The sequence below is a fragment of the Alosa sapidissima genome, chromosome 16 (genome assembly GCF_018492685.1).
Source record: "Alosa sapidissima isolate fAloSap1 chromosome 16, fAloSap1.pri, whole genome shotgun sequence".
In the NCBI taxonomy this organism is placed as follows: domain Eukaryota; kingdom Metazoa; phylum Chordata; class Actinopteri; order Clupeiformes; family Clupeidae; genus Alosa; species Alosa sapidissima.
The window spans coordinates 251,568-263,378 of NC_055972.1; the positions used below are offsets into that span (position 1 = coordinate 251,568).

At 44.0% G+C, this 11,811-nt stretch overlaps 1 protein-coding gene across 2 annotated transcripts in view; it reads right to left on the reverse strand.

Annotated features, from left to right (window-relative positions):
* Positions 1–312: 312 nt before the first annotated feature.
* adka (adenosine kinase a) overlaps positions 313–11,811 on the reverse strand; it is a 111,906-nt gene continuing 100,407 nt past the window's right edge. For both annotated transcript variants that reach the window (XM_042065607.1, XM_042065608.1), the window contains exons 10-11: positions 2,039–2,125; positions 313–651 (exon numbers count right to left, since the gene is read on the reverse strand). In XM_042065607.1, the coding sequence (XP_041921541.1) occupies positions 527–651; positions 2,039–2,125 (212 nt within the window). In that variant the 3' untranslated portion in view covers positions 313–526. The remainder of the gene's footprint in view (positions 652–2,038; positions 2,126–11,811) is intronic.

An 11,811-nucleotide genomic window follows, 5' to 3' on the forward strand; every position in this document is an offset into this window, starting at 1 on the left:
CTGTCTTATGTTGTTACTGTCAAGTAAAGTGCAACCAAAAAAAAAAAAGGTTTCTCCATGGGACGGCAGCGAGCAGAGGCACGGGGGGGGGGCAGATATGGAGAGAGAAAGGGAGGGAGGGAAGAAGAGGAAGGGAGGGAGAGAGGAAGGGAGGGAGAGAGAGGAAGAGAACCTGAGAGTGAATCTGAGAAGAGCTGGAGAACAGCAGGAAGAAAAATACAGAAGAAAAGAGGAGAGGGGGTGTTAGAAAAAGAGGAGAGGGTGGTGTTAGAAAAAGAGGAGAGGGGGTGTTAGAAAAAGAGGAGAGGGGGGTGTTAGAAAAGGAGGAGAGGGGGTGTTAGAAAAAGAGGAGAGGGTGGTGTTAGAAAAAGAGGAGAGGGTGGTGTTAGAAAAGGAGGGAGGGAAGTCTGGAGAAGGCCGTGCAGGAGGAGAGAGATGCATCTGTTCCACAGTGGAGCTGTCAGGACGCCATCTTGGCTCTTCTCTCCAAGCAGGTGGGAGTGGGTGTGTCCGTGTGGTCATGTGATCAAGGGAAGTCGGGCTTCTCGGGGAAGGTGCAGCCCGCGTGTCGAATGATGACGTTGGCGGCGTAGTGACCCGCGCATACACACTCCTCCAGAGTCTTCTCCTGAACCAGCTCAGACAGGAAACCTGCACAACACACACACACACGTCAGAGACCGACAGACACACACACACACACTTGAGATGCGCAGTATAAACCATGGATCGGGCGGGCCCAGCAACAACAAAAAAACATTCTAGTTAACTGCGGGCAAGATGATTTTAAAGTGCGGGTCGACCATTTGCTAGAGTTTTGAGAATGAAATGTTGTCCTATTACTCCCCTATGTAGTATATACAGTTGCTCAACAGTATGGGGTATTCTCAGTCATGATTTTCATTCCATTATGCACCTAATTTGACATGTCTGGACTGCAGACAAGCCATTTTAGCACCTGGACCTGGAAATACTATTTAAATATGTGTAGAATTCATTTTGGAATTGTTTTCCTGAAATATTCAAGGTCTTCCCTAGAAAAGACATTGCCTGGGTGGCAGTATATGTTGCTCAAAACCTGTATACATCATTCAGAATGGATTGTGCTTTGCCAAATGTGCAAGATGCCCCATGTTGTAGGCACTACTACTCCTGCACACCCTCATAGATGTTGGGTTTGGAACTGAGCACTAAAACATGTTGGATACTTGGATAGCCCCTCTCTTCTTTGGCCCAGATGAGTCCATGATTTCCAAAAAGAATGGCAAATTGTTATTGGTCTAACCACAGGACCTTTTTCCATGTTACCTCAGTCCATTTTAGTCCATTAAGCACACTATGTGGATACTGTTTTAGACTTGATTTAGATTTAGTGTTATTTAGTATAATTTGTATTTTAGTATATTATTTATCTTCTACTGTCCTAATTGCTTAGTTGTGTTTTTTATCTTATATACTTTTATTACTTTTTTCTGCTGTTAGTGCATGTTGTGTGTGATGTCTGTATGCTACTGAGACCTTGAATTTCCCCTTGGGGATAAATAAAGTATCTATCTATCTATCTATCTATCTATCTATCTATCTTTAAACAAACAAGTTGGTTATCTAAATCGGAGTCATTGAAAATCAGTCTAGAACAATGAAATAAAATAGTTCGTTTTAACAAAACATTTGCACATCTGCGAGAAAACAGCACATACACACACACACACACACACACTCAAGAAACAGCAGATGACACACACACAAACACAGTCAAGAAACAGCAGATGACACACACACACACACACACACACACACACTCAAGAAACAGCAGATGACACACACACACACACACACAAACAGACTCAAGAAACAGTTGTTAATTGAGGTACATTATATATGCAGAACAATATACAGATGGATATACATCGAAAGAGAAATAAAACCACACAAATAATTTGTAGTTTTATTTTAAAATTTTAATTATTTGTACCTACACTACCTGTTCCAATGCACTGTGTGTGTGTGAGAGAGAGAGGTTACCTAGGTTACCTACCTCCAACAAAAGCATCTCCGGCGCCGTTGGTGTCAACAATCTTACTCTGGTCAATCTCCAGCACAGAGAACATCTCCACTTTCTCACCTGCAACACACACATACACACACACTCAGAGAACATCTCCACTTTCTCACCTGCAACACACACACACACACTCAGAGAACATCTCCACTTTCTCACCTGCAACACACACACACACACACTCGGAGAACATCTCCACTTTCTCACCTGCAACACACACACACACTCACACTCAGAAAACATCTCCACTTTCTCACCTGCAACACACACACACACACTAGTGTTAATTTTGTCCAGGGCTCTGAACCGGTTCAAGGAACGAAAACCGAATTTTACGAGGAGCGGAAACGGAAACGAAAACAAAATGGTCTTCAACTGTTCCGGAACAGAAACGTTATTCTGAAATCCACAAAACTGGTTAATAACGTTTTTTTTTTTGTTCTCTTAATATTTTATAAAATTTCACAAAAGCATATCCTAAGTGTTCTACTCGTTTGATTGTAGGCGAACAGCCTAATAATTTGAAAAAAAAAAAAAAAAAACGAATAAATGGACCTTTGGTCCAAATGTGTATATTTTATCTTGCTGTTGTAATGTAACCTATCCGTCTGCCACTTCGGATCTTAGGCCAGCTCCTAGCGTGTAGGCTACTGAAACTGATTTGGAAATTGTTTGTAGCCTATGCATAATAGCCTATTTTGCCTGTCCACGCCTTGTCGTTTTAAAGTCGGGATTTGAAATGTTTGCGCAATTATAGCCTATTCTATGTAGAAGAGTTAAACGGGAAATTTGAGATAGGCCTTGTCAGCAACAGACAGGTCCATTTATAAACAGGGTTGGAATTATATATAGATAGATAGATACTTTATTGATCCCCAGGGGAAATTCAAGGTCTCAGCAGCAGCATACATACAACACAAACACATTCTTTAACAGCAGAAAGAGTAATTAAAGTATATAATATAAAAACACAACTATATATAAAAATATACTAAAATACAAATTACAAAAATACAAATTATACTAACACTTAATCTAAATCAATTCTAAAAACAGTATCCACATAGTGGTGATTAATAAATCAGAGGCGCTTGCAATGACTGAGCCTGTGATTCTCTGTGCATAGTAAGGTATGGTAAGGTGCTCTAAGGTGCTCTGTGTGAATGAGTGTCATGGTGGTAGTGCAATGGTGATAGTGGTCATGGTGATAGTGCAAATGAGTAAGTCAACAGTGCAACAATGCAGAAATAAAGTAAAGTAAAGTCTATATATCTATATATTTAACTATTTAAGAAAATGTATAAGTGTGGCCACAGTTAGGCTGTGGCATGGAGGGGGGGGTTATGCATATGTGCTAATATAGCACGCAAACAGAGAGGCATAAAGACAGTGGTACAAGTGGCTAGTGGACAGACAGTACCAAACATGGAGGGGGTGAAGAGGCAGACAGACTATGCAGAGAAGTCTATCTCTCCTCTTCCCTTAAGTGAGGCATTGAACAGTTCAATGGCCCTGGGGACAAATGACTTTCTCAGTCTGTCAGTTGTGCAAGGCAGTGAGCGAAGTCTCCAGCTGATCAGGCTCTTCTGATTAACAATAGTGCTGTGGAGTGGGTGACACTCATTGTCCAAGATGTTGATCAGTTTGTTCAGGGTCCTTTTGTCAGATAGTGAAGTGATGCACTCCAGTTCAGCTCCCACCACAGAGCCAGCTTTCCTTACCAGCCTGTCAATTCGCCCCACATCCTTCTTCCTTGTGCTTCCTCCCCAGCATACTACTGCATAGAAGAGGACGCTGGCAACAACAGACTGGTAGAACATCCTGAGGAGCTTACTGCACACATTGAAGGACCGCAGCCTCCTCAGGAAGTACAGCCTGCTCTGCCCTTTCTTTTAGAGTGCATCAGTGTTGGCTGACCAGTCCAGTTTATTGTCCAGGTGGAGACCCAGACACTTGTAGGTGCTAACCACCTCCACATTGACCGCATCAATGTGGACTGGTAGCAGAGTGGGCTTAGACCTGCGGAAATCCACCACCATCTCTTTGGTCTTTGAAGTGTTAAGTTGAAGATGATTGAGTTTGCGTCATTGCACAAAGTCCTCCACCAGGCTCCTGTACTCCTCCTGCTGCCCGTTCCTGATACACCCCACAATTGCAGTATCATCAGAAAACTTCTGCATGTGGCATGACTCGGTGTTGTAGCAGAAGTCAGATGTGTACAGGGTGAACAGGACTGGAGAGAGCACAGTTCCCTGTGGCGCTCCGGTGCTGCAGATCACAGTGTCAGAGAGACAGTTCTTCAGTCTGACGAACTGTGGTCGCTCGGTCAGGTAATCTGTAATCCAGGTTACCAGGTGAGCGTCCACACCCATCTGCAAGAGCTTGTCTCCCAATCTGAGGGGCTGGATGGTGTTAAAAGCACTTGAGAAATCAAAGAACATGATTCTCACAGCACTTTTACCCTTGTCCAGGTGGGAATGTGTCCTGTGTAGAAGATAAGTGATGTCGCCCACTTTCTCCTGGTAAGCAAACTATAACGGGTGTAGTGCATGGCGTACCTGGGGTCTGAGCATGCCTAAGACCAATCGCTCCATTGTCTTCATCACATGTGATGTAAGAGCGACAGGTCTGTAGTCATTAAGCTAGCTAGGGTGTGGCTTCTTAGGGACAGGGGTGAGACATGATGTCTTCCACAGTGTTGGAACTTGTCCAAGGCGTAGGCTCAAATTGAAGATGTGCTTCAGTGGCTCCCCCAGTTCAGCAGCACAGGCCTTGAGTAGCCTTGGGCACAGTCTGTCAGCGCAAGCCTTACGTTTTAGCTACACCTGGGACTAATCACTAATTAACCTGCCCTTTATATTCACTTGAAGCACCTCACACCAATGTGAGGTATTGTTGTTTGTGACTCTACTAAGCCTGTATAGCCTAGCCTAGCCTGTTTGATTCTGAACTCTCGTTTTTGACCTGTTTGCCTGACCTTGGATTACTCTTTGGATTCTCCCTGGGATTGTTTAATGGACTTGTGACCTGCTACCTGAACTTTATTAAATTAACTTGCTCGCTGCATTTGAGTCTGAAGCTGCAACTTGAGTATGTAGCATTGTGGCATAACGCTTAGATAGTTAGCTTGCTATCTTTTACATTACATTACATTACATTTGGCTGACGCTTTTTAACCAAAGCGACTAACAACATGGTAAACAGTAAGTTTTTAGAACAATTCTCACAATTTTAGGACAGTTTAAAAAAAACATTAGAGTACAGTAAGAATAAGTGCGTCGGTGAGTGCTGTTTTTAACAGTTACTTGTCAGTTTAAAACGGCTGGTGAGTGCTAGGATCAGTAAGACTTGTTGTAAGTGTTGCTATGAGAGTAGATGTTCTCTAAAGAGCTGGGTCTTCAGGAGTTTTTTGAAAGTGGAAAAGGATGTCCCTGTCCTTGTAGGAACTGGCAGTGTGTTCCACCAACGAGGAACAACAGATGAGAAAAGTTTGGATTGGCTTGAGCGTACCGGTGGTAGAGCTAGACGTCGTTCGTCAGAGGAGCGCAGCGGTCTGGAGGTAGTGTAAGTCTGTATGAGGGCATTCAAGTAGGTGGGAGCAGAACCGGAGACTACTTTGTAGGCAAGCGTTAGAGACTTGAATTTGATGCGGGCCGCCATAGGTAGCCAGTGTAGCTGGATGAGCAGCGGGGTAACATGTGCCCTTTTGGGTTGGTTGCAGACCAGGCGCGCCGCCGCGTTCTGGATCATCTGAAGTGGTTTCACTGCGCAGGCTGGGAGACCTGTCAGGAGGGCATTGCAGTAGTCGAGTCGTGAGATGACTATTGCCTGAACCAGAAGTTGGGTAGCATCTTGAGTCAAGTAAGTCCTGATTTTCCGTATGTTGTAGAGTGCAAAACGGCATGACCGGGCGACTGAGGCAACATGATCCGAGAAGTTTAGTTGGTTGTCAAGAACAACTCCTAGATTTCTTGCAGTCCTGGTCGGTGAAACAGACAGGGAGTCAAATTTGATGTTGATGTCGTGGTGTATGGTAGGTTTAGCTGGGATGACCAGCAGTTCAGTCTTTGAGAGGTTCAGCTGGAGGTGGTGTGCCTTCATCCATGTAGCTATGTCTGAAAGGCAATCCGAGATCCGTGCTGAAACCAGGGGGTCGTCAGGTGGAAAGGACAGATAGAGCTGTGTGTCGTCTGCATAGCAGTGGTATGAGAAGCCGTGCGAACGGATAATCTGTCCCAAGGAGGTGGTGTAGATAGCAAAGAGGAGGGGGCCCAGCACTGAGCCCTGGGGGACCCCTGTGGTGAGATGGTGAGGTGCGGATAGCTGACCAAGCCATGATACGTTAAACGAGCGTCCTGTGAGGTAGGATTTAGTGTTAATTTCGTCAGACGAGACGAGAGGAAAAATGTTCGTCAACAACCTTTTTTTCCCATGACTAAGACGAGACGATGACGAGACTGCACTAATGTCCTGAAACACTGACTAAGACTATCTTAAGATGCATTATTGTTGACGAAAAAAGACGAGACTAAAACGTTTTGCTTGAAATAAAAACTAAGATAAAATTTCTCTTCCATTTTCGTCTACAAAATGAGAAGACAGAATAGCTGTTACCTTTTCAAAATATTGCGCAGCATCATCAAATCATGCGCAGCAGCTTTCCTGTAGGCTAGTCTACGTGCTGTTGCTGCAACCCTGTGGCTGCAGCAGGAAACTACATGGAACAAAAACACCGGAGATTTCTGCCAGAGTTAGGCTTTATGCCACAATGCTACATACCCAGAAGTTGAAGCTTCTCTCATACATATACAAATTAACATCCCCCAGAATGTCCATACGAAAAGTTTCAGCAAGTAATGTCAACTATTTAACTAGTTACACTGATGATGCAAAGTTTGCTAGCAAGTAAGCTAATATGGAAAGTTTGCTAGCAAGTTAGCTAAGATTGAGAGTTTGTGTTGCGTTTGGGCGCATATCGCCATCTAGCGTGGCGGAGTAAAACATTCATACTTGGGTCCAAGACAGTGTTTCTCAAACTTTTTCAGATGAAGGACCACTTAACTAATCAATAAAAAAGAAACGCACGGACCACCTAGCTAAAAAAAAAAAATAGACCTAGCAGTATATTAGCCTACACAATACTCACTGAGAACCACCTTGCTTATTGTCTTTGCACTTTATTTAATTGTGTCAGAGGATTCATATGATTTAAACTGGCATATCTGACATAGACAGTGTTGTAGAACAGTTTGAATTTACATACAAGTTGGTTCAATATTGCAAACAACTCATCTATATTATATTTTACCACGTCTGCTCGTGGACCACTTGGGATAGCTTGCGGACCACCAGTGGTCCCCGGACCACACTTTGTGAAACACTGGTCTATGAAGATCATGACAGTGGTCCAGTCAAATCTTTTACTGTCTTTGGCCAAATCAAACTGTAGCTCGACTTACCTGTGCATGTACTGTCTGACAAAAAAAATCAGAATGAGTAATTATAACAGTCGAGTAGCCATGTGGACACACAATATTGTTAGAAAATTGAGATGTGTGAAACACTATTTGACTTAAATGGTAATCAGAAATAATTTGTTATAAAAAAAGACTAAAATGTTTTGACTAACTGACTAAGACTAAGATAGCTTTAGTTTTCTTTTGACTAAAACTAGACTAAAATGACGAGACTTTTAGTTGACTAAAACTTGACTAACAAAAATGATATTTGAATGACTAAATATGACAAAGACTAAAAAGGACATTTCGTCACAAGACTAAGACTAAGACTAAATTAAAAATAGGTGACAAAATTAACACTAGTAGGATTCAAACCAGGAGAGAGCAGAACCGGAGATTCCCATGTCAGCGAGTATAGAGAGAAGGATACGGTGATTAACCGTGTCAAAGGCAGCCGATAAGTCAAGCAGAATGAGTACTGATGACCGAGCGGTCGCCCTGGCTTCTTTTAAGGCTTCTGTTACAGACAGCAGAGCCGTTTCGGTAGAGTGGCCGCTTTTGAACCCAGACTGATTTGGATCCAGAAGGTTGTTCTGTGAAAGGAAGTCAGAGACCTGTTTGGAGACTGCTCGTTCAATGCCTTTGGATAGGAAAGGCAGTAGTGAGACAGGGCGGTAGTTCTCGACTTGAGCAGGGTTGAGAGAAGCTTTCTTAAGTAACGGTGTTACCCGGGCCATTTTGAATGCTGTTGGAAATGTGCCGGAGGTTAGCGAGGCATTGATCACATGTGTGATAGCTGGAGCGATGGTCGGGCTGATGGACTGATGTAGGCTCGTAGGTATAGGGTCCAGCGAGCATGTGGTAGGACGGCTGCATGTCAGGAGTCTGGACACTTCACTCTCGGAGAGAGGCATGAATGCTGAAAAAGATGTTCCAGCAGTCCCTAGAGGTTGTAGGAGTGCGGTATCTGAGTCAGATGCGTTGAGTGGGCATGTAGAGAATTGACTGCTGATTGCCGCCACTTTGTTTGTAAAAAATGAGGCGAGGGTATCTGCAGTAAGGCTGGATGGAGGAGGAGGCAGCTGAGGGTTGAGTAGCGATTTGAAGGTTGAGAAAAGTTTTCGAGTGTCTGTAGCGCTGTTGATTTTGTCATTGTAGAAAGCAGTCTTAGCAGCAGTGATGCTGGCTGAGAAGGAGGTCAGGAGTGTCTGGTAGTTTTTGAGGTCGTCAGCTAGTTTGGATTTGTGCCATTTCCTCTCCGCGGCTCTGAGTTTGGTGCGCTGCGATCGGAGGGTATCATTTAGCCATGGATGAGAATGTTTAGATCGAGCTGGCCTTGTGGTAAGAGGGCACAGCTCGTCTAGACACGAGGTCAGTGTGGAGCAGAGCGAGTCAGTGGCTTCATTAACCTCCAGAGAGGAGAAGGTGTTGAGTGGAGGTAGACCGGAGGCAACCACAGAGGAGAAGTGCGTTGGAGACAGGTTCCGGATGTTGCGGCGGAACGTGACCATCGGCTGAGGAGCCGGAGGCTGTTCTGACAGGCTGACGTTGAACTGGATGAAGAAGTGGTCAGAAAGATGGAGAGGCGTCACCATGAGGGTGTCTGTGCTGCAGTTCCGAGTGAAGATCAAGTCAAGCTCTTTGCCAGCTTTGTGAGTCGGTGGGCTTTGAACCAGTTCGAGGTCAAAGGAGTGGACCAGGGCCAAAAAGTCCGCTGAGCCTGGGGCATCTAAGTGGATGTTCATATCACCGAGAACAAGAAGCGGACAGTCATGCTCAGGGATGGAGGATAGCAGAGTGTCAAGTTCGTCAATAAAGTCGCGTAGTTGGCCTGGAGGGCGGTAGATGACCAGCACGTAGAGTTTTGCTGGGGCGATCACTGTGATGGCATGGAATTCGAATGAGACATATTTGTTTGAAGGCAGTAGCGGGGTGAATTTCCATTTGTTGGAGATCAGCAGGCCCGTCCCGCCCCCTCGTCCAGATAGGCGAGGGGTGTGGGATAGTGTAAGGTTAGTGGAGAGTGCAGCCGGGGTGGCAGTGTTCTCTGGTTTGATCCAAGTCTCAGTGAGAGCAAGGAGTTCCAATGAAAGGTGGTTGGCATAGCCAGCTATGAAGTCGGTTTTGTTGACTGCGGATTGACAGTTCCACAAGCCCATGGAGAAGGAGGTTTCGGTAGGTGAGGACCGTTTAAGTTCCTGGAGGTTAAGGCGATTTCTGCCCCTTTTGGCATGATGCCGTTTTCTGCGATGGCCGGTGATAACAGATATGGTGGAACGGCACATTTTTGCCTTTGTCGGTGCCTGTGCTCGGTGAACTTGCACAGGTAAACTTGCTTGTCTTGACCGTGTCCGTCTTCACCGTGGCTGGCTAAAACGAGGGCTGCCGCTTATGCCGCCGCTTCAGCAGACGCCACTATTTTTATTCTGCTAGGAATTGCATGCAGCTGTCCTCCTGTCTCGCTAATGATGCATCAGCGTAGACCGCCCTCTGACGTTCGCACAGCTTAGATTGTTCAAAAGGGTGTTGATTACTGTCAACTGAAAGTCCGCTCGCTCACACCGACCGAAACTCACAGTTTCAAGTAGCCTCCTCCCTCAGCTGTTCCCAAACGCCCAGAGTCCAATTCTAACAATTGGAGAGGATTTGGCCAGTAGTAGCCTATGTGTTCTTGCTTTCTCTCTCCCAACTCACTGCAGTTGTTGTCTGATTACCTGAGAGGTGCTCCGATATTATAAGGAGCTAGTCACGTCTGATCCCGCCCTCTGACGTTCGCACAGCTTAGATTGTTCAAAAGGGTGTTGATTACTGTCAACTGAAAGTCCGCTCGCTCACACCGACCGAAACTCACAGTTTCAAGTAGCCTCCTCCCTCAGCTGTTCCCAAACGCCCAGAGTCCAATTCTAACAATTGGAGAGGATTTGGCCAGTAGTAGCCTATGTGTTCTTGCCTATGTGTTCTTAACTCTGACAGAAATCTATGGTGTTCTTGTTCCATGTAACGTTAGTTTCGTGTTGCAGCCACAGGGTTGTAGCAACAGCACGTAGACTAACCTACAGGAAAGCTGTTGCGTATGAACTAGGGGTGGGCGATATGGACAAAAAATAATATCTCGATATTTTTTGTGATTTTGATGATAACGATAATTAGTCGATATCCTTTAAAACATTTTTTGTAAAAGTCTGAGTTACTTTACAGCTCATTATTTATGAATAGCATCAATACAATAATAACCAATAACCTAACCTGTTACTTTTTAACCAAATCAACCAATGCATTGTCACTCTATGACACATTACAATTCTGCCCCTACTTGAGTGTGTGGCAATGACATGAAGTCTGAAGCTGAAGTTTCTTTCAAAAACCTTTACTTAGGATTCACTGTAAAATGAATCAGACCAACAGAGTGCATCTCAGTTATTTCCTTTGATGTTTTGTTTAAGAGCAATCATGTAGGCTAGCATTCCAAATTAGGAATAGAAACTAATGCGTTAGCTTATGGCTAATGTATATGAGAAATCCCATAGAGATGCTAACGGTTAGCATAATCGATAAACGTAGATATTTAGAGAGAACTTCAGTCCATTTACAAAAGGGTTACATGAGAATAGTTATTTGCTTACAACTGACTATTAAAATACTCAAAGGCTAATGTTTTTTCTCCATAAAATACCATGTAGGAAAAAAACGTGACTGTCTCATCAATGGTACTTGAAGTAGCTGCACAAAATCCTAAGTAGTCTAGCTGCACAAAATAAACATTAGGCGTGCGTGTGACAACGTGGACCCACTAGCGATCATGTGACACTTGCTCTGCAGCAGCCAGGGGCTTCTCTCGCATACACCTCCTGGATTTAGTGAATGTATGAGGTTTCAATGCCTGATTTCAAGTGTTATTTCCCCATAAGTAATTAAAATACACGATAATGTAAATTTGCACATCGTTAAAACAACAATCACGATATTATCGCAGATGATATATATCGCCCACCCCTAGTATTAACTCATTCAGAATATTTTGAAAACGTAACAGCTAGATATTCTGTCTTCTCATTTTGTAGACAAAAATGAAGAGAAATTTTATCTTAGTTTTTATTTCATGCAAAACATTTTAGTCTCGTCTTTTTTGTCAACAATAATGCATCTTAAGATAGTCTTAGTCAGTGTTTCAGGACTTTACTGCCGTCTCGTCATCGTCTCGTCTTAGTCATGAAAAAAAAGGTCGTTGACGAACATATTTCCTCTCGTCTGACGAAATTAAAACTAACACACACACACTTAGAGAACATC